At 37.0% G+C, this 24,728-nt stretch overlaps 1 protein-coding gene across 8 annotated transcripts in view; it reads right to left on the bottom strand.

Moving 5' to 3' along the window:
- Positions 1-20,248, bottom strand: part of LOC133519278 (neuronal acetylcholine receptor subunit alpha-7) — a 185,110-nt gene extending 164,862 nt beyond the window's left edge. For all 8 annotated transcript variants that reach the window (XM_061853290.1, XM_061853293.1, XM_061853297.1 and 5 more), the window contains exon 1: positions 20,002-20,248. In XM_061853290.1, coding sequence (XP_061709274.1) covers positions 20,002-20,047 — 46 coding nt within the window. In that variant the 5' untranslated portion in view covers positions 20,048-20,248. The remainder of the gene's footprint in view (positions 1-20,001) is intronic.
- Between the last annotated feature and the right edge of the window lie 4,480 nt (positions 20,249-24,728).

Genomic DNA, 24,728 nt, shown 5'->3' with positions numbered 1-24,728 from the left:
CTATCGCATATGTGTTTATGTTTACCTACATAGGAATAAGTATCCCACATCTAGTGATTGTCATGATTTCAATCTGAGAAACAAAAACAAACTAGCACGTACTAAATCAAGTTATGGCCACTTTAATAATAGTTTTAATAACATGGCAATCAAAATATTTAATAAGTTAAACCAAGACATTAAGGATTGTAAAGATTTTAGATTATTTGACAAAAAAGTAAAAGACTTCTTTATTAATAGGCCGTATTACACAATTAATGAATATTTCGCGAATTCACTTGACTAATTACTCCTCACATTATCATGATTGATTATCATTTTTACTTAATCCTATTGAATGACATGTACGTACCCCTTAATTTTAAAATGCATAACTCCCATACATACCTAACCTTAGAATAATCAGTTTTAGCATGTAAGTACTTTAGAGTATATTTTACAATTGTATTTGCATGTATTTATACGTGAAAGCAAATAAATGTTCTGATTCTGATTCTGATTTGTTTATTACAATATAGTGGTATTCTTAAAAATAGTCGTAGCCCCACAAAACTCAACAATGAGCTTAACTGTGGGGTAGTCAGTCTCTAGTTATGTAAATAAAATAACTTATAGTAGATAATTAATGACTTCTTCTGTCTTATTATTTTCACGTCTTATGGCTATATGATCTCCCTCTTCTCATAAGGAAAGCACAGGTCAAATTGGCTTTTAAAAGCAAGTTACATAAGCACCTCTGTAACGCGCTTTAGGATAAATGTGACCGTTGTTGACTTTTCCATCCATTATAATAACACTATTCCTAATCAAAATGTATTACATTTTAATGACTTGGGCGTTCATCGTAATGGCAATAAATCATTCTCCTCCAACATGTCGCATCCGCCGAAACTCCTAAGAACTAACCCATTAGCCGCAGGATAATGTCAACTCATCAGCCTTTAGTGGCCAACTTTACACACCCTTGGACATACGAACTTGACCCAAATATGAACATAAATGTACCAACTCTAATCGAAACCTGTTAACATGCGCCATGCCCATTATCCCTACATTTGTTATATAATTCGCTGGAAAATCGACCTTATTCGTTGGGATTAAGGCTGATAAAGTGCAAGAACGCTTGTAACAAGTCTGAAACTAGGGATAATTAATTTGAGAGTTTGGGCTCTTGATCGAATACGTGTCAGTGCTGAGTTTGGACATAATGGCGGCACTTTATAATGTCATTGAAAGAAACATAATTTCTTTAGCTCCAGTTAGTTGTTTTGAACAATTCACACAGTTCTGAAGTGATTATTCGAAGATTTATGAAGAATATTCCAAGACGGTAAATGTAAAACCAAATAGTGTCTTTAAGGTAACATGTGACATGAAATGTTGACATGACTTACTTCAAATTAAGGTCCGGAAATACTACGTAACGGTGCTATGTGTGAAGATGATATGTAAAGGAATTTCATACAGCCTTACACACCTAGGCCTGTAAAGCAACTTTCTGTTGTTTTTAAATGTCAACTTGTGACACAACGTCTTGGTATTCAGCCATCAAATAGTGATAGATTCGTAATTTGTTCTAGCTGTGTAAACCTACGAATAAAACAAATTGACTACATTTTTTTTCTTTTTTTTCTACTTGGCCTGTAAACCTTCGTTTCCCGGCCTCTATTGTAATGTTCTATAACGAGTATGTTTGAGAAATTTCTGAGCACTGCCTCTTGGTTAACTAAACTTGGTAATCTTTTTTAATTGAGTTAAAATTATACGACTTTCCTGTGACAAGCATAATAAAACGGACTTTAAAACCTAATTTCCATACTTTATCCTTATCGGAATGTTTAAACCTTCTTGTTCAATAAATGTCTATGATAAAAGGTTTAGAATCAAGTATCCAAATCGTTAACTTTTATAATGTCTACAAAACCAATTCTGATAACAAAAGCACAAAATATTACAAAACAATTAATTTGTGTGTGCGAGCAACTTACACTGAATGCGGAGTCTGCCTCGCAGAACAGAGCTCGTACACCGCAGCAAAACTAGTTTCGCGAACTCCTAACTAATAAAGCTAATTTACTAAGTCTTACTAGTTTCTATGTCCCCGAGTTGGCCCGGCGGATGTGTGACGAATAAATAAGAAATAAACAAGCGCTATTGGCTGCAGTAAGTCAAGGCACAAGTTCTAGGTCAGATTGATATCAAAATATATTACCAGTGAAAGAAAGTCATGCTAGTAATTTGGTACATGCGGTGAATGATTTACAGATCAAACTTAGTACATATTGGCATTGGCTTACGTAGTACGAGTACGATATATATATGCAAACTTGAGAGACAATTCTGGGTAACCGTTAAACTTTTGAATACATCACAACGTAAGAGTATTTACATATAACCAATAAGCGACGTAGATCGAACGAGCTAGCGTAAGAAATCAATATATTTGCACTACATTTCAACGTCAAATGCAATTTAAAACTAAGGCCCCAGGCGACACAAATTTAATTAAAACAAAACAATATGAAAGAAACTTAGCTTTGCCTTGTTGAATATACCAAGCACTTTTGTTTCTCATTTGTTTTTTAGAAATTTTAACTAAAGAATACACGTTTTAAAGAAAAGCGGTGTCTTGTTATTTAATTTTAGTAAGCCATGCTTCCCACACAAGCTAAGTCACTTTGCGTGCCGAGGTTTAAAGCAAAGTTGAAACTCTTAACGTGTTAAGTTGTCCCGTTGGTAAATCCAATTTAACTAATTTATGATCTTTATATTTCTACAGCAGTACTTTTATAACTTTAATGAAATTTGTTGCGAGAAAACGGTGTTTAAAAGAAGAATTACATGTTACTATAGCGCTAAACCTACTTATAAATTTCTGATATAGTCTGTGGTTAGACTAAAAAAATACACTAGTAAAGTCCTTACTCCGAAATCAAATATCTGTTTAGAATGGAAGGCCGTAGTCTAAATGTTACATAGGCTTTAGGGACACATGCGTACCTCAATCTGAAACGGACTATTTATTTTGAAGTTTATGGACCTTAGCCGCAGTTCCCCACCCTAAATTACTGCTTCTTGCATTTCACATGGCATGTTTTTTTTAATTTCCTTTAACAAATCACTTGTTGCATTCAAACTTTTTCCTTTTTATGCCTTACAAATATTACGATTTTTATCAAAACATTGCATACTAATGCAGCCAGCCAAGCGCTCCACTTTATTAGTATGCCTCATTTAGAATGCTTAGCCACAGAGTTGGGTTCGTTCTAAAACTAACAAGGATCAGTGTTACGTTTGCACATGGCGTCGGTTTGCGTAACGAGCCCGCTGGCGGTGATCGGATTTTAGTCTTTATTTTATTGTTATGTCTGTACAGTTAACTGACACATTAGTTTACAGTTAACTACCTACAAGTAACCTGGAAACAGTAAATGGGAATGCACGATGAGAGTTTCTACCAATTTTCTTCTTTGTCATTTCACTCTTGACGGAGTGGTCGTAGTCACCGTTTTAGCGATCAGTGATGAGCGTAACAACACGCCACTGTTCTTCTTTTTGTTGTGGCCTGTTAACAATCCACTCTGCCACACGTCACTCAATAGCCCTATCCTTCTGGCGACATTCATAGCCTAAGAAGGTGAGGATGGGAGATTGTACAAGAGACGACAGACAGTCAGATACTGCTTGATGTCGATTTCCTAAAGTTATTGAATCTTCATCGTTTGTCATCGTCGTTCTACCAATACAACATGTTTATACCAGTTTTTACTGACATGTTGAAATAATAGACAAAACCTTATCTGTAGGTTTTAATTAGCAAAACATGACGTATGTGAATGACAATATGAATTCGGCATGTAAGATAGAAAAATAATAAATGCTGTGAGTAAAGAGGTTCACCACATTCACCCGGGCCAGATATAATCGGATAAATACTTAGGCGAATTCCGGATTCTGCTGGACCTCCGGGGTTGCTCCGCACCTGTGGGTTCATTTCTATCAGGGCTCGGTGGCTCTGGCATTTCTTGCAGAGTTTCGGATGGCGACTGCGACGACGGAGTAGCGAACGGCGAATCGTGGCATGAGTGTGTCGGTGATGAAATCGCTCCCTCCACACATAAGATAAGACACACACACACACACACACACACCACACACTCTACAGATAAGGTTTTGTCTATTATTTCAATTTAATTAGCAAAACATGACGTATGTGAATGACAATATGAATTCGGCATGTAAGATAGAAAAATAATAAATGCTGTGAGTAAAGAGGTTCACCACACATGTATTCTACCTTACAGATGTAGTTACCTACCGTTATATTTCCTAATTATTACTCCCACTAAACCATGTTTGATATCATAAAAAAACGTTAATATTAGACATGCAAAAGCAAGTAAATCAACACTATGGCTTGGGTGCTAGTTTAAACTCCTTGTCGTTTGTAAAACTACAGTTGTTAAAAGTTTAAAACGCTAAATGAAAACGTTTTACCTCTAAAATGCAACACAAGCCGCGGCCAAAAACAACTTTGAATAACCATCGCTACCAAAGGCAGCTGTTACAAATGAAAACCATTTCCACCCACATTTCAGGATGGAGCAGAAATGCTGAATCGGCGCTGCGGGGCAGATGTTATCTCACATGTTGTTACAAATAGCGCTGGCTTCCGTCGGCGTTGCGTGCTAGTTGCGCTAGTTAGGACTTATAAACAGATAGGATGTAGGCACGCTAGATGTGTCCAGTACTTGTAGCTAATTAGTTAGCTTGAATAAAACATGCTAGTAGAAGCTAGATCGCAAATCTACAATTTATTTATTTCACTTTGAGATCCCTACCCTGTAGGTAATATTCTAAATTAGAAAGTTACAATGTCTGTCTACTTGTTACCTCTTTATGCTTTAACCACTGAACCGATTAAGATGAAATTTAGTAGTTATGGATATATGTAATTACTACCTTTTTTTCCACGTCGGTGGCAAAAAAATCTTACAGCATGTCTGATGGTAAGCAGGCTCCATGGCCTATGTACGCCTGGCAACCTTACTCGCCGGCAGGGATGAGTAGGTTCTAGTGTTATTTGGCTGCGGTTTACTGTAAGGAGGTGGATTTAAGGATTTTTCTTCTGGGTTAGATTTACGGCTAGGAAGGACCTAGGATAGTTTTTATCAATCATCATTATCATCCCACGTAAACGAAGTCACGGTCAGAAGCGAGTATCGCCGACGATTAACGTCCAAAATTTTCCCAATATTTTTCGTATAGTAAATGGGATATATTACTGATAAAATCCATTCTGTCATTCACAATCTACTAGACAGTATACATATTTAACATTTTGAATTTTGCCATTTCATTGCACGTCATTATTATCTCGTTTCAATTCACTGGAGTACAAAGCGTTCAATGTTCTGCATGCTTCTAATGATGTCGGAGATGTGTATTTATCAAATAAACGATGTAATTTATCGTGACGTGTGCGCTACGTCAAGACACGTTACATCTGGCCTATTATATTTAATTGTGTGTGTTGGGCCAAAAACTTTTTTGGATGAGTTAGCTTTGTCTTTCCTGCGGATATCATCATGAAATTCAAAGCCTATTTTTCTTGCTGGGCCCTTAGGGCGTGGTAATAAATAGTCATGTTCAAAACTTCTACTTTTTATAAGCTGTATATATAATAAAACCCGATGTTATGAAACCAAATCGTTAATTAGTATATAAACCCGAAAAGTTTCCATTTTTCTGGAACGTTTTTCACCCATTTGGCTTATCGAAATGATAAAGTGGACAACGGCGGGTACCTTTTCGAAAGCACTTACTTATTTTACCATAATTTTTGTTCGAACAAGATTCTTTTAATGTATTTTTAACTAATAGGTATAGAAATGTATATAACTACACTAGAAAATTACATTGTGTTTTATATACGTGTAACATACTGTATCAAGAAACAAATCACTAAGGGAACAAACAGTGCGTTATTATTGGTTTTCTATCTCTAGGCACTATTTCACTTCGTCCTTCTTTTATTTATGTTCTACGTCTATGTACTCGTTTGATTAAGTGTCAGCCTCATTCCCCGTACAAAGATTACGGTTATCGAAGAAAATTGCCGTTAAGTTAAGAATATTGAGTTTAGATATTCTTAGAAATACAGTAAAATATGATGTACAATTTAAAAAAGAAATAGGAATATAAAGACCAATCGAATATAAATGTTCAAAAAAGTAATAGGAACAACATTTTATTTACGACCTAGTTCCTATTTAATTATCGGCTCCCCTCGGAAAAAAACGGCTCAAACAACCGTAATTACGGCCTATATATCTCAGAAAACATCAAAAGGGAGGAAAACATTTTTTCCTCAATAACAAATGTTCAAAAACAAGCAAAACCATACTGTAAATTACGCGAGGGAGCAATTTGAAAGCATACACCTTAATTCTTATTATTTGGTGGCGAATTTGAGCCCAAATCTCGGTGAAAAGTGTGCCCGCACTAATTGAAATTCTCTCCCCTCGGCCGTGGCTATTGCGGATGCAAAAAGTTACGAATAAGTTACACCTAGAGGTTGGAGGTTGACCCTGTATTTGAAGTACTTGACACACTTTCACGAGGACGCCTAAAGGAAAGTCTTTTCGGAGTCCCGAGTCTTTTGTGAGTATTTTAAGGCACAACTATTGTTATTTGTAAATATAGCCTTTACACATAAGATGCTATAATTTGTTTGTTTTTGTTTACTAACATGCAATATTTTGTGCCAATAGAAAATAGATATTCATATCATAATTAGAATAAGTAAACTGAACTGGACTGTGTATCTCGGTGAGGACTGTCGTGGAGGAAAATGCATGTTTTACGTGTAAGTTAGTTTTAATAGAACCTTATGTACATTTTACTCTGTTTGTTCTCCTAATAAATAAAAATAAAAAATAAAAAATAAAAAATAAAATAAAAAACTCAAAACCATTCGAGTCGTATAAGAAATACCCCACCAACTGCGTACAAATTATTAACTATATAGTATACAAAAAAAAACGGTTCTTAATTTTTATTTATTTAATAGTAGTGTTTCTACTGAATAGGTACGTTTCCAACAAGTTTAATTGAACTCAAGTTAAAGAAGTCTTTAAAAACTGAGTCAATTAAAAAAATTAGAACCCTGTGAGGCCCCAAATCTTTATTTACACTAGCTACAGTCCAGACTTGTAAATTACACTGCTCACCTGAGATTTCTTTCAGAAAACAAAGCACCGTCGCTTCAAAGTAAAACCCCATTTACGATAATGGCAGAATTTTCTACGAAGTTCGATCACTTTGCTCTGTGCTCTCATTCTTAGTTGCGAAAGTATCGAAAGAGACGACAGCGCCGTGTTTAGTTCGAAATTTCGAACTTAGACGTTACGTGCATGGGCAACGTCGTGAACAATTGACAGTCGGGACGTATCGGCCACAGGCAGCTTTTACGACGCGCTGCACAGAGTGAATTCAATTTATCTCACAATACTTGTATTATGTATGTATTTTGGAGTCTGACTCTGGATAGCTAAGCACAAAAGCATGTTTGTATTTTAAATTGAATGCACCTAAAATACACACAATAAAATACTCCTCCGTCTCAATTACTTTCCAGCTATTGTATTTAATATTGGGGTTACTTGGTTCTTATTTAGAAAGTATTTTGCAAAATATAATCCCGCGGAAAGTGAAACGCTCACGTCGTACGCTGGACGGTTTTTAACGTCGGCCCTAGATTAAATATACAAAGCTGGGCCACGTGACCGGGGTAAGAAGCGCTGTTTGTGAGATTTGGAGGTCGTTTTAAAAGTTATGTATGTTTTTAGGTTAAGTTCCGAGGAGGAAATTAGAGTTGCGCGTGATCTGAAACAGTAACAGTAGGCTAGTTAGGCTTTTTATCTAAATATCGTTAGCTGCCTTTGACCGAACTAATGCCAATAAGGCTTAGTTTACCATCTAGTTTGGAAGGTCAGATGGCAGTCACTTTCGTAAAAACTAGAGCCTTCGTCAATTTAAGGTATTGTTTGCCAAGCGGACACCAGGCTCGCATGAGCCGTGGCATAAATGCCGAGATAAATGCAAGGAAGAAAATCGTAAGCGGCCTTTGCTTTTAAATTGCAGCAAAAGTAGCTGAGCAGGCGAGGTGTTCAAAATGATCGTGATTTGAACACAACTTTTCTGTAAACAGTACTCTCTTAAGAGCTTTTTGGATAGGTATCCAAAAAGTAAGTAAGTAGACTAGGTAGTCTACTTAGCCACTTCTGCTAATAAAGGTGAAAAATGAAAATGAAAAATTGTTTATTCTGTTTAAGAATTACTTATACAGGTGTAAGTGTTGGCGCCTCTTTTTAAGTAACAAATACCTGTGTTAAGAGGCACCGTTCTTCCTTAATTAGTAATAGAATAACATTTTTTACATTTAAATAGAAATAAAAAGATAAAATTAACATATCAGACACTAACAAAAGTAATTGTTTATAGATTAATTTAACCTAATGAGAAGATGGACTTGCAAGTCCATAGGAGTGTGTGTGTGTGTGTGTGTGTGTGTGTGTGTGTGTGTGTTTAAAGTCCTAAAATATTTTGAATTAAGTTTTCTGTATCATAATATCTCTTACATTTAAGCCAGGTAGGTAGGTAAAGGAATACTCTAAGATGAAATTGTTGACATAAAACAGGCAAAGTAAACTAAGTAAGTAAGTAGTAGTAGTAAGTAGTAAGTAGGTATTTTTAATACGCACCAACATAAAATTTTAGAAGTGACTGATTGATACGATCTCTCCTTTGCCTGTTTCAAATATAACGAATGAAATTATGTTGATAATACGTTTAAATTTCATTTGTATTCCAGGCAGCGTATACCCTAATAAATTATAATTTGGAACGTAGCGCCATGAGATTCTCGTGTGACTCAGTTTGCAATGGACGGGTTATTTTGATTAACTTCAAGGAGTTCGGCTTTTCGTGACTATGGCGTCGCCAATTAAATTATTTTGCCAATTTCATTCTCCTGTGTATTAACTGAAACATTATTGGAATACTGGTTTAGATGTACAACTCAGCGCTGCATTCTAGTCTAGATTTAGACCTCTATTGCCACATTTCCGATCAGTTATAGCACAGTATAAGGAAGAAGGTATCTTTTTAGACCCAGTAGTCCATTTTCGAACATTTTATAACGGCTCGATTCGAAGAATGAGATACGATAACGATGAGTTCTGGTTTAGATAAGTTCTCATTTAGATATCGTTTGTATGTCGTATAATTGACAGAAACAGTTCAACCAATGTCACTTTGACGCTAGAAATATCGTAGATAGATGTTATTGGGATCACAGCGGAATCGAAATAAACGTCAACGTTGACATGTCGTTTAGTTATCGATCTTTTAAAGATCTTTCCAAGATCAATTGATTCTTCAAATCGGGCCGTATGTTGTTGTTAGTTTAGTTATTACTTAAATTGGCCGCTCACTAGAACTGTAACAGCACAACATACCTATCAAAGGCAATCAACGCCAACTATCCATTAAATTTAATTTTGAATCCTGGCATAAACGGGCTCATAACGGCGGAATGTGGGCAGCCCCGGCATGTCTGGCCTAAAGGCACATACGGCCGTCAATTAGGCCTTTAGCGGTGTATTGGGCTTACAGGTATAATTTATGTATGTGTTTTTATTAGTATGTAGGTATGTATTATATTGTTTGCGTCTTCATTTTGTTGTATTATATGTATATCGGCACTACCCGTTCAATGTTGTAAGTTCATAGTTTCCTGCTACCCAAAGGTTGTCTGGAAGAGATCGCTTCTTAGCGATAAGACCGCCTGTTGTTACCTAACTTTTACGTGTTTTTTTCATTTCCTGTCTATTTTTAAATGTATGGTGCACATTAAAGAATATTTACTTACTTACTTACTTAATAATATACAGGGTGACATGAGACGTGAGCAAGACTAATCCTGCACACTCAGTAACTATTTATTAATCAGTCAAGTGAAACAACCGCACTTTTTCCTATTTTTTTTTTTGGTAAGGAAAAATTTAATTCTCTACAATCATGGTCACCCTACAACACCTAATTATAAACCAACCTAAAAGTTTAACCGAAATGCATAGCATTTTGATCATATAGAAAATAAACTGTCAAACTTGAGTGAGATACGAGTTTTCTAAACTAAACAGACTGATGACATTCCATTTGAAACTTGTCACAGAGTATTCGGTATTCGAAGGAAGTATTTTAATTGTAGGATGACCATGCATGTCGTTAATAAATTAATGACTATTGTTTTTCAAAACAAAAAAATATGTGCTTTACCCCCTCTTCAGAAGTAAAATATTCGACAAGTATGTGGGTGAATCAACCTTTTCATGTCACTCGTTGCCATTGAGACATTCACCAGAGTCATTCTTAAAACCCCCTTTTTTATGTTATTTGAGTTCGTAAGGCCCCTTACAAAATGTTTCTGTTTTTTATTTTTTATTTTGTTAACTTCGGGGTAGAGCTATGTACATTTAAGGAAACTGAATGGCGTAGATTTTTTGTTTATAATATAAAGTAATTAATAGCGTAGTTGTAACACGGACATTATATTAAAATCCACCAAAGAATCTAATCAATATGTAAACAAGCCCTAAGCCAAAAATATGTATACATGACCTTAATTTATAGGCAATAAGGTCGTGTATACATATTTTTGGCACTTTGTCCGTATCGATATTTAATACCTTGACTGTACACGATCTTAAACAGAGAAAAATAAATCTCCAAAATGGAGTTAAAAATAATACCGGTGTCTTTGATAAAGTTACTTAATTTAAGCTCAGGAATGCGCCTTTGAAATAAACGGACTTTAAAAAAACTATGACTAGTAAATTAGGATGAATTTCACTTGCTTGAAAAGAACCAAAAAAGAAGAAAGAACAATTATTTTTTTTAACTCACCGGCTAAAAACTCACTCTATTTTCAATTTTATTTTTGTTTGTGGCACTCGAAAATTTGAATGCAAAAGTTAACAATATTCGCTAGCGGCAAAAAATTGCTCAACTAGCGTTTCTCGGATTGTGTTTTCTCGCTATTGGGTAAAATAAACTGCCAGCCCAATTCGAACTTTAAGTTACGTTAAAAAATTGCAAAACATAAGATATGGATTAGACCAGGGGTGGCCAACTTGATTAGACCCAAGATCTCCTGTTTATTAACGAAACCCTGTGCGATCTACCAATTACATACATCTTGAAACCTTAAATGAAACTGGTCTACGTATTTATATTTTTTGCCTTGCCACGATCGACTGGACTAACAGTCGCGATCGACCGGTCGATCGCGATCGACCTGTTGGCTACCCCTGGATTAGACTATTTTGACGTATGTTAACGGCACCAATCATGGGACATTTAAGAGAAAATTTGGAGTATTTTTGACATTTCACCGACATCTGTAAAATTTCTACCGCTTTATGCTTTGAAAAGTTGAATGTCCAATTCGTCCTTTATGTTTTCTATGTATTTAATGTGAGCTACTGCAATTATTTACAAAATTATTAACCAATTAAAACTATGGTTTTTTTGCTCCAGTTATGGGATGTATGGCGCCATTAATTTTCAAACTAACAAATATCAATGAAATATTTAACTTAAGCAGCTCTTTGGCTCTTGTTTATGGTAAAATGTTGCCAGCGATAAAAAACTGATGTACTTGTAAATACTTGTTTTACAGGATTTGTCCATACTATCCCATTACTGGTGCCTGTTCCATTATAGGGGTGTTTACTATATCTTAAAGTTCTAATCGGACCGTTGTTTCCAGATTCTGCGCGATAAATTGTAAGCCCTATTATTAATGTTTCCATTATTGTATTCTAGCGCCGCCGGTGAAATGAAGATTTCACTCAGAAACAGTATTCTCCATCTCATATCTTAATGGCTGGCTGTCGCTCATGGTTCTATTTCAACTGATAACATTGCAAAACTGCGTGGCCAGTATAGCATCAATTATCCCAACCAATACCTATAACAAATGGGAATTATAGTTCGTGTCATTCACGATGACGCGCAGATTTGTCAAAGCTAACATTGAATAACATGACAATGCGAGTCAAGTCACGCGTCTTCTACAATGACACGACCTATAACTAAATCTTTATCAATAATCATCATTCCAAGCCCAGTCTTGAATAAATCTCAAATCTCAACTATTTGAATATAGTTAACTGCTTCCTCTGCTGCTTAACCGAGCTATAATTCCAGTTTGCTTACCTACACCAATTTTGTCGTATTATGCTGACAACTTGCCAAATATATACAATTCATTCTTATCTACTTGAATCAAGCCGCTGTTAAAAATGGGCAATAAAAATACAAATAAAAGACATCAGATGTGTCTAAGCACCAATTCATTAAACCGAATATCTCTTTAAGAACGACACATATTGTCTTTACCCTGACGTAGCTTTATCTTTATCACGTGACTAAATAAAATGGCTCTGAGCTGCGCGACTGACAAACGATCGCATGTTATCTGCAAAGTGGGACCTTCATATTTGATGGGATTAACTGAGCATTCCGGCGGTAGTCCGTATCTCTTTGAGACACATTTTATTCGTGAATTTATTATCAATCTCTTACACGCCAGCTCTTAGAATGTAGACTTAAATATTTAGCTTTAAAATCTTTTAAGTTAGTGCCGTACTATAAATAGGTGTTTTAAGACTACCATGTTTTATTGCCAGGGGCCCAGTTCTCGAAAGGTATTCGACTAATATTATTAGTCCACGAACTGTCAAGTCGTATGGGTTACCATAGCAACAGACTAATAATATTAGACTAATGCCGTCTGAGAAATGGGCCCAGTCGGGCTTTATTAAGATAAGGTTTTGTACTCGTACATTGACTGTCACTCTACACTTTAAGAATAATTAGTAATTACCTAATTCTGAAATTTAGTTTTAAAATTACTAGGCTTATCATCTGATCACATAACAAAAAATATTAAACAAAAATTTTAAGAACCCCCTACATTATGCTAAAAAAAATTATGGCCAACATGCTCTTTAAACTGCTGAAACCATTTTATCAAACATACCAAAAAACTACAGCAAGGAAACTCGCCTTCACGTAAAAAAACTGCATCAAAATCGGTCTAGCCGTTGAAGAGCTACCATGCGACACACAGACAGACAGACATTGGCGTCAAACATATTACAGCCCTCTTTTTGCGTCGGGGTTTAAAAACTACAAACATTAATATCACATATATCGATAATACTGCATAAAACTCTAAGGGACCCTATGACCATAATTTAAGCCGAGCAGGTCAGAGTGTCTACCGCGAACAACGTTCGACGTGTTGCCTCCCTGTCACACTTACGTACGAATTTACAAGTGCGACAGAGAGGCAACATATCAAAAGTGGTTCGCGGTAGGCCCTCTAATCACCGAATATGCAAGTGATCCAAGCTCGGATATTACAATATCAGCATCCAATCTTCCGGCCGTCGTCCCGGGCACGTTCGAGACAACAGTTTCAATGCAAACTTATAAAACGGGCATAATCGATTTAGGAAGATGATCTGCGGATATCATAGTTGGGCCATTGTCGAGCTCAAAGGAAAACTTGTAACCACTTTCCAGCGAACTTTGATGGCGCACTCGCTCGCTTTTTGTTGCAGTTACTGATACCGAGCGAACCATAAAAGTATCAAAGCTTAAGCTAAGTTTAACGTTAAGTATTTAAGATTTTATGAAAATGCCGAAATAAAGATTTTACGACGGCTTGTTAATAACGCTCGCTAATTTGAATTAATAATGTGGTCTTGCTAATTGACTTGGCTCCTAAGTGCACTAGTGGCTGGCGTAAAATGGCTAGAAGTATCTTTGAAAACATTTTGTAGGTAGGTAACGTTTTTGAGATTCTTGACTCAAACTTTTGTTTGCCACTGAGAAATACTATTTACAAAAAAGCGGCCAAGTGCGAGTCGGACTCGCCCATGAAGGGTTCCGTACCATTTATGACGTATTAAAAAAACTACTTACTAGATCTGGTTCAAACCAATTTTCGTTGGAAGTTTGCATGGTAATGTATATCATATATTTTTTTTAGATTTTTCATTCCGTTATTTTAGAAGTTACAGGGGGGGGGACACACTTTTTTTCACTTTGGAAGTGTCTCTCGCGCAAACTATTCAGTTTAGAAAAAAATGATATTAGAAACCTCAATATCATTTTTAAAGACCTATCCATAGATACCCCACACGTATGGGTTTGATGAAAAAAAAATTTTTTTTTAATTTTTATGACGTATTAAAAAAAAACTACTTACTAGATCTCGTTCGAACCAATTTTCGGTGGAAGTTTGCATGGCAATGTATATCATATATTTTTTTTAGATTTTTCATTCTGTTATTTTAGAAGTTACGGGGGGGGGGACACACTTTTTTTCACTTTGGAAGTGTCTCTCGCGCAAACTATTCAGTTTAGAAAAAAATGATATTAGAAACCTAAATATCATTTTTGAAGACCTATCCTTAGATACCCCACACGTATGGGTTTGATGAAAAAAAAAAATTTTTTTAATTTTTATGACGTATTAAAAAAAAACTACTTACTAGATCTCGTTCGAACCAATTTTCGGTGGAAGTTTGCATGGCAATGTATATCATATATTTTTTTTAGATTTTTCATTCTGTTATTTTAGAAGTTACGGGGGGGGGGGACACACTTTTTACCACTTTGGAAGTGTCTCTCGAGCAAACTATTCAGTTTAGAAAAAAATGATATTAGAAACCTCAATATCATTTTTAAAGACCTATCCATAGATACCCCACACGTATGGGTTTGATGAAAAAAGATTTTTTGAGTTTCAGTTCTAAGTATGGGGAACCCCCAAAATTTATTGTTTTTTTTCCATTTTTGTGTAAACATCATAATGCGGTTCATAAAATACATCTACTTACCAAGTTTGAACAGTATAGCTTTTATAGTTTCGGAAAAAAGTGGCTGTGACAGAATCGGACAGACAGACGGACATGACGAATCTATAAGGGTTCCGTTTTTTGCCATTTGGCTACGGAACCCTAAAAACCTCTTGTATTGTGTTTTTTTTTGTGTACCTTATTTACCTAACCTATTATTATTAACTGTCTTATTATCAGCGTTTGTCCTGCTTTCATCAAGCCATTAACTGCACTAATATTTACGATGCGTTATGGAAAAATTGCCAACCGCCTACATCCCTGACTGGTGTACACACTTTCACTTATTCACGATATATATTTATAGTTTCCAAAACCTGTATGTCATTATAACATCCCACGTAACGTCACCTATATCGTTAAGTCGGCACGTTAAAAGTCCATCAGTCATACGGGAGATATCCGTCGTCCGTCTGTCGCAGCATCGATCATTCGTGCCATTAGTATCGCTCGCATTACGCTACGTGGATATCGACTGCCTATTACTCGTATTACCAGGCATAGGCAAGGTAACATCCTGAAGGCAAATTCAAATTACAAATTGATGAAGATTTCGACTTATTTTTATATATTTGTCCGTGCATCTTGCTTGTACTTGTATATTGCCGTGCGTGATTGCAAGTAATTTTATATCAATAACAGATTTTAAAAGTTTGAATGCCTCTCTAGGCGTAGGTAAGGTACAGGTAGAGGAAATGTAAGTTTTGAAGATAGTTAAGCGAAGTACTTTAAGGTATTTAAGAAGTAGTGTTATAAGTGGATTTAGTTTTTGGTTAGCTCACTCAACGCATGTCTTCTTCTGTGAAGCAAAATTTTCCTGATCGATAATGTGCAGCATTATAAAATACAAGTAAAACGTTAATCATTTTCTCAACGTTTTCTATTTTACAGTGCGAAGTGAGAAAATTTACGTATATTATATAATAGTTATCACGAGTTTTTTGTAGGCTGTTTATGGGTATTAAACTGTAGAAACAGAACAGAACACATTATTTGACTAGAACGCATTTGAATACAGTCTAGCTGGTAAAGTACCTGAAATCACAGCCTACCATATGTATATCGGGTGTAGCCTGTCTGTAACACGAACAAATAATTTAAACATAGATTGTCAAATGTAAAAAAAAATTTAGCTTATGAAGTCTTTAGACTTTAGATTCTCTTATTTTCTTTAGATTTTCTTTTTGTCATGCAAATTCAATGTACACTATCATCACCGGAATTGACATCACTTGTCACGCAACAAAATAACAAATTTTGCAATAGGTATCCTGTGCAAATTGGCAGGGAGTAAAAGCCAGAGGGAAAAAAAAAGAAATAGGTATATTGAGTCCTAGATTGTACTAGCGACCCGTCCCGGCTTCGCAAGGGTAAACCTTAACCAATTACTCTTAAACCTTTCCCAAAAGTCCCTCTAGTTATAAGTGCAAACCGCATGAATATCCGCTCAGTAATTTTTGAGTTTATCGCAAACTTACAGACAGACAGACGGGGCGGGGGTCTTTGTTTTATAAGGTGTAGAGATAACGTGTAAGTAATAAAATCAAACAAAAGCCATTTTTAAAAAGCGGCCAAGTGCGAGTCGGACTCGCGCATGAAGGGTTCCGTACCATTTAAGACGTATTAAAAAAAAATCTACTTGCTAGATCTTGTTCAACATTTTACCACTTTGGACACACATTTTACCACTTTGGAACTGTCTCTCGCGCAAACTATTCAGTTTAGAAAAAAATGATGTTAGGAACCTAAATATCATTTTTGAAGACCTATCCATAGATACCAGTGGCGGCGCGTCACAAATATTCGTAGGTAACCCGGAGCTAATTTTGCTTTCCTTTTCTCCATCAACCGATCGTGAAAGTACTCAACGGGCTGAAATTAGACAAGCCGGTGGGAATCGAGTTCTTTGAACGATCCGCCACTGATAGATACCCCACACGTATGGGTTTGATGAAAAAAATTTTTTTTTAATTTATTGACGTATTAAAAAAAAACTATTCACTAGATCTCGTTCAAACCAATTTTCGGTGGAAGTTTGCATGGTAATGTATATCATATATTTTTTTTAGATTTTTCATTCTGTTATTTTAGAAGTTACAGGGGGGGGGACACACATTTTTTCACTTTGGAAGTGTCTCTCGCGCAAACTATTCAGTTTAGAAAAAAATGATATTAGAAACCTAAATATCATTTTTGAAGACCTATCCATAGATACCCCACACGTATGGGTTTGATGAAAAAAAAATTTTTTTTTAATTTTTATGACGTATTAAAAAAAAACTACTTACTAGATCTCGTTCGAACCAATTTTCGGTGGAAGTTTGCATGGCAATGTATATCATATATTTTTTTTAGTTTTTTCATTCTGTTATTTTAGAAGTTACAGGGGGGGGGACACACATTTTTTCACTTTGGAAGTGTCTCTCGCGCAAACTATTCAGTTTAGAAAAAAATTATATTAGAAACCTAAATATCATTTTTGAAGACCTATCCATAGATACCCCACACGTATGGGTTTGATGAAAAAAATTTTTTTTTAAAATTTTTATGACGTATAAAAAAAAAACTACTTACTAGATCTCGTTCGAACCAATTTTCGGTGGAAGTTTGCATGGCAATGTATAACATATATTTTTTTTAGATTTTTCATTCTGTTATTTTAGAAGTTACGGGGGGGGGGGACACACTTTTTACCACTTTGGAAGTGTCTCTCGCGCAAATTTTTCAGTTTAGAAAAAAATGATATTAGAAACCTCAATATCATTTTTAAAGACCTATCCATAGATACCCCACACGTATGAGTTTGATGAAAAAAGATTTTTTGTGTTTCAGTTCTAAGTATGGGGAACCCCCAAAATTTATTGTTTTTTTTCTATTTTTGTGTGAACATCATAATGCGGTTCATAGAATACATCTACTTACCAAGTTTGAACAGTATAGCTTTTATAGTTTCGGAAAAAAGTGGCTGTGACAGAATCGGACAGACAGACGGACATGACGAATCTATAAGGGTTCCGTTTTTTGCCATTTGGCTACGGAACCCTAAAAATGAACAGTTGGTCAGTTTGAGGAGTCCCGTCGACAGTTTAATTTATTGCTCCGGTTACATCCTGTTTATAAATGGTTGCAAGCCCTTGAGAATACACTGTACCACTGTCCTTAACCCGTCAACACGGTGAATCCTTGTATACCTACTCCTATCACATGAGTATCATAAGTGTGTGGGTGCATGGTTCATAATTCACGATGTCCACTTGATATATTGTGCATATTTTTATTCCTCTAGCCGCCCAGACATGAAAACTAGCCTAGACAAGAATTTTGATTAAACAAAATAAAGATTCAAATTAGAATGGAACTTGGGACCTTTTTATAGGTATCTGGTTGGCTTGAGAATTTTTAAAATTTAATTTAATTATCTTGCTGCCGTTCTAAGAACAACCCAACAATTTATGAAGTACTGAATAGGCATATAGGCAGTAAAGTTTGCGAGCTGGTAAATCGTACAACGTGGTTTACGGTGTGCTTTAGCTCGTTAGTGTTTATTGCACACTCTGTGTTTATACACAGTGGCCATACTCACGGTAAATGCTACGGGCTAGGGTCTAATGGGTTTACCGTACCCTGGCACGGCACTACACTCATTAGGCAAACCTATCAGGAATACTAGCGTGAATAGGCTGGCTTTTAGCTCAGTATTCTTAGGAAGACTTATTAAGCATATAAATTCACTAGAATGAACGAAGATTTAATACGCATTCTAATTATGAAAATGTAATCTCAAGTGGTTCTCTTTACATTAAAACGGTTCTCAATTTTGAAATGCAAACTATTCCATATAGCGGGATACTTGTAGCTGGGAAATTACAAATGGCGTCCCATCCAATGTTTGCGAAATGACGGCGGGTGGAATATTATCCAGCAGAATTGGACGGTAACGGATGGGAGGGGAATGAGTTAGTGAGCGATGGAGACCTGGCGTTCATTACCATAACTTTAAAAGCACTCGTCTCAGGCAAACCAGTATAACTGTGATCCCGAGAAGAGTAACCACTACGCATATTCTGAGCATGAAGTTATAGTGGAATGTCTTAAGTGAATATTATGCAAGGAATGGGAATGAAACTCCTGACTGCCCGCCGATTTGGACAATCCAGTTGATAGATGCCGACCATCATTCATGACACTTATGAATGAAAGGAGAAAGGTAACGTAAGTTATGAGATTATGATTGAGTGTCCATTACGTTTCTTAACGACGTGCGTGAATTTTGCGCCAGACGCATGAAAACACAATGTGAAGTGTAGGCTGTAATATAAAGTGTCGGCAGTAAAATAATTGCGCATTTGTGTGTTAAAAAAAGTATGTAGGTATATTTTACGTGTTTATTTGTATTTTTTTCCTTAATTACAGTAGAAACCAAAGGCTGTAGGTTCGTAACGTAACAAAACACGGATTGTCTTTACTATGACTTTCATAGCTAACTAAAAGGCAAGTACCCTACAGTAAACAAACTTTACGATCTACCCACAGGAAAAACCGTGTAACTTTTCTGTTCTAATACATTTTCTCAGAGAAAATGGAAATATTATCAAAAAGACAGGCAAGTCGAAGGAAATCAGGGTTAAGGCGGCTTCAATAAGGTGAGCCATAAAATCGTAACAGCAAGAACATAAAATTTCCATCTTATCATACGTGACGCGGATCAGGCGCGGCGGGCGCTCTCGTAAAGGAGCTTGTTCGTTTTATTGCATATACTGTCACCGGGCTTCGGTGCGTCTACCTGCCACCACGTGGCTCGTCAGCGGGCTCCACAGGCGAGCCCTGCCAATTTTACGCCTTAGATAAATGTGACATGTCATGGCTGGCGGCACTCGCTGTAACCGTTACCTCTACCTCCGGCTCCTCATCCAGGTCACACTCACAACACCTCGTCACGCCATCGATCCCGCACGGTAAACAAACGCGGGGGCGGTGCCGCCTGTTGCGCGCCCTCACTCACCGGGCAGCAAGGTCATCAGCGCCAAGGCCACCAGCAGAGGGGCCATGGCGGCGACGCGCGGGCATACCACACCCGCGCACCTGCGCTAGCACTCCGGCGCGCTCATGCGGCTCGTGACGCGGCCAGCCCGAGCGGCGCTCGGCGCGGGACTGGGCCGCCCCCGGGTGCCCCGCGCCCCGCTGCGCACGAACGTCTGCGCGCCGACCCGGCCCTGCCCCTTCAAAAAGGCCCTCGAATCTCTTTATGTTCCGATCATTCTATCCTATAGTTTCTCTCGCGATTAGGAGACGTCGCGGAAGCGGTGATTGAGCAGGACATGCCCGGGCCAGTAGGGCGCGCCAAGGTCGCTGCAGCCGGCCGTCTGCGCGCCCTCGGAGGCCCTTAGCGTCTCGACCCGCGCCGTTTAGCCAAATTGGATAAACACGTTCGTCGAACGGTTCGCCGAGCGCTCATCAGCCATTCGGGATTTCTATTTAACTTTCAGAGATTCGCTTGCTAATTTTTTGTGATGAAATGCAAACTTATGGAATATGTTAGCGAGATTCGATATATAAATTATTCTTTTAAACGAAACTGTTTCCATTTGGGTGTCATGTAAATCTGGGGCGGATTATCATAGGGCGGAGGGAGCAGGCGGGCCGACGTGCGCCTGAATGATACAAAGATCCTTTCACGCATCTTTTGTCAGACGTAAGATGAATGCCCTATTGTCCGAGTCCAAACGCTTAGACTTGAGCCGGTTGGAGGCTCCGCGGGTTGCACTAACGTTACACCATTTTATTGTAATCCAAATTCATTGCTTATTTTTAACCGACCTCTAAGATAGGCAGATGATTTTCAATACGACTGCATATATTTTTTAACAATATTGTGGACTCCATTTTCAACCGACTAGTCGCTAATTAGATATAATTAATTATTTTCGTTTTGTTTTGTATAGCAATTTACTAAATCCTTTTAGCACAGCATATCTTTCAGCTATAGTGAACAATACAACACGCCTGTTTTTCATGTAAACATGTTACGTGTTGACGAAGCATATTAGTGTCGAACAAATGTTTTCCGATTCAATATTTTTCACCACACCAGCTTGGAAACATTTGCTTATTGTGTGAAACTAGAATACAAATTGCATTTTATACTTTAGAAGACTAGAGTATAAAATGTAGAGGCCTAAATTTTCTGATCCAAAAGGAGAAAGCCAAGAACTAAAAGACTCGCGGGCGGGTCTGATGGGCCCTATTAGCTTTAAGTTGTTTCTTCTCGTTAACACACTCGGTACCCGCGCGTCTTGCGTGGTACGAGTTATCCCGTATATAAAAAATAGCGACTACGCACAGAGAACGCGACTATCGGGTCACTGACACTGAATGTGTTAAGTGATAGCTCAGGGGCCCATTTCTCGAACGGTATTAGTCTAATATTATTAGTGTGTTGCCATGGTAACCCATACGACATGACAGTTCGTGGACTAATATTATTAGTCTAATATTATTAGTGTGTTGGCATGGTCCACGACTTGACAGTTCGTGGACTAATATTATTAGTCTAATATTATTAGTGTGTTACCATGGTCCACGACTTGACAGTTCGTGGACTAATATTATTAGTCTAATACCGTTCGAGAAATGAGTCCGTCTCAATGACAAATAACTATGAGCCCAATTCGAACTTTAAGATACGTCAAAATTTTTCTTCCAACCCGGAACTTCCGTTTCGTGCATTATCTTGATAGTTGCCTCGTGATTAACTCCTTTATTTTTTTCTCATTACTATTGTTTAGCGATAGCTTATTATACAGTAAGCTAATGTGGTAGTTTGCAGTGAATAGAGAATTAATCTTGAAACGCGTTTTATCACCATTTTGGAGTCAGCGGCCGGTATTCCACGTGCTACTTGTAAAGTCCAGTGTTTACACACTAACTGTACAATTTTAGTCGTATTTAAAGCTCGTAATATCTTGATACTGGCGAAATAGTCCCACTGGATTGAAGCCATAATTTTAAAAGAATAAATGATATCCAATCCATATCGTATCTATAGGATTTTTTTTACTAATATTAAAGTTCGAATAGTTCGAAGTATTTACGCAAGTATTGATCACACCTATAAAATTTTATACAATAATGTTATTTGAAAGATGAAGAAAAGATGAAAAACGTGTCCATCAGACCTATTTTGTGGAAGTTCAGTTCTAAGTAGAGCGAAATACTCGGACAACTCCGTACAGTGAAGACGTGCAGAAGCAAATTCAAATGCACGAAACTTTTCAAAAGCCAATTCCCCACGGACCCAGCCATCAGCTGAAACCATCTTGAAAATACGGCAGCAGTTTGAACGTGTCATTACAGAATACGTGCTCAAATAACCCTGCAAAGTCGGTGCCTTAATGTTAGCTGAATACTGCTAAATAATGATCCAGTAACGACGGCGTTAACCCTCTCGCTGCTGACGAGATACGTCGGCATATTTTCGCGCCAAATTCCCACTTTGTAAACAAGACGTGCATTTATAATGGTGATCGTCAAGTGAATGCACGCAAATATAAGTTCATTGAATGTTAGGATGCTCGTGCGTTCGTTACACGTTTGTGCTACGAAACTCTACGAAGTGACTACACGCTACGAAGTTGCTACGAAAACATACGACGTAGTTTGTAGTGTTGCTACTTTCGGCCCGATTCGAAGTATGAAATACGATAACGATTAGTTGTGGTTATATAAGTTCTCATTTAGATATCGTTTGTATGTCGTATAATTGGCAGAAGCAGCTCGATTCGGGCAACCAATGTCACTTTGACGTTAGAAATATCGTAGATAGATCTTATTGGGAACGTTCATTTGGATTTTTACAGTTTGAATTTTCCTCGCATTGGTGTGATGAAAAATTTGTGTTTCACTCGGTGGCAAAATTTGATCAACACTCGTGCCTTGAAAGCCTCGCAACGCTCAATATTCCATTTTTCAATTTTGGAATCTTTCGCTTGCTCAAGTATCAATATTGGCACGAGCGGTTAAACAACAACTTTGCCCCCTTGTAAAACAAATAACTATTTACATATTTAAGTTAATTTAATTTCAGCGGAGCGTAAATTAATTCCGCATTATCTTCTTACGCTTTGGCATTCAATGATCTTACAGCGTGCGGTTTTAAGGGGCATCCTCACGAACCCACCGGTTGCGGAGTGAGCTACCCATCGAAGTTATCCCGGGGGAAGCATGGGCTCTTTAAGCGAGGACTGAACGTCCAGCTGTGTGCGGTATAATATCAGTCAATGAGAAAATATAAATTAAGGGAATACCATAATATTAGTCCTATCATATACGACCTTTTTTAGGGTTCCGTACCCTAATACTGAGACTCCGCTGTCCGTGCGTCCGTCCGTCTGTCACCAGGCTGTATCTCATGAACCGTGTTAGTTAGCCAGTTGAAATTTCTACAGTTTATGTATTTCTGTTGCCACTATAACAACAAATAACAAAAACAGAATAAAATAAATATTTTTTTCCAATCACGATGTTCTCATCCAATCACCGAAGTTAACCAACGTCGGGCGGAGTCAGTACTTGGATGGGTGACCGTTTTTATACATAACGGTACGGAACCCTGCCTGTGCGAGTCCGACTCGCACTAAACCGGTTTTTTTTTATATTCTCATGAACTGTAAATTTAACTTTATTTTTTTAATGTTTATTGTATATGATTTAGAAATAAGACATTTTAAAACTAATTATGAGCCTTGTAGAACTTATGTGACATTTTTGATTGAAGAAACGTCACTTTTGTACTGACATTTCCGATCCGTGTCGTATTTAGACCTAATATTTGACGTATTGTAAAGTTCTAATGGGACCGTTAATAATTAAAACTGGCTTAGATATTAACGTCATAACGTCCTAGCAAAAATTCTTATAGAACTAGGAAACCGAATCAAATATATAGGATTATGTTCAATTATTTCAATTTAGTACCTAACTCATTATTTTTAATCAAAGCCTTATATCTATCTTTACGAGTCTCATCCAGAAAATACGAAACTTTTCTTCAAGTCAATTCGAACGTACAGTCAGATGCAGAGGGGTGACCCGCCTGCATAGACTGATTGTATGCAGGGGGGGTCACCTCTCTTTGCAGCTGACTGTACACTGACATTAGAATGATATCAAAATGATGTTATTTAATTATAGTGCGTCTCGCCCGTACATGTATTGTCATGTACGGACAAGTATAATCGAAATGCACAATAACTAAATGATATTATTTTAGCAGTCTAAGTGTCATATATATGTTAAAAAAAAAAAAAGATTGCAGTCGCTTTCGTAAAAACTAGTGCCTACGCCAAATCTTGGGATTAGTTGTCAAGCGGACCCCAGGCTCCTATGAGCCGTGGCAAAATGCCGGGACAACGCGAGGAAGAAGGAACGACCCCCAGCCTTCTCTCCTTTAAGCCAATTCTTTGTCCTACAGGTAACTTTAATTCATGTTCCTCAATCTCTTTCATATTTATTATTCCTCTTATCTTTTAAATAGATATTGTTGTGTATCAAATAACCTCTAATTTTTTACTAAATAAAACGAAATCAGTATGATTGATTGATTGATAACGAAGGACACATTAACTTATTATTTTTTCCATTTTCTGTTTTATTAAGATGGCCCGACTTGCGAAGTTGGTAAACTTTACAAATTGAGTTAATGCCTTATCTTGTTCGCCATCATTAGCGCCA

The sequence above is a fragment of the Cydia pomonella genome, chromosome 6, assembly GCF_033807575.1.
Source record: "Cydia pomonella isolate Wapato2018A chromosome 6, ilCydPomo1, whole genome shotgun sequence".
Lineage (NCBI taxonomy): Eukaryota > Metazoa > Arthropoda > Insecta > Lepidoptera > Tortricidae > Cydia > Cydia pomonella.
Note: the sequence above shows the minus strand (reverse complement) of the source record. Positions and strands in the feature narration are given on the sequence as shown.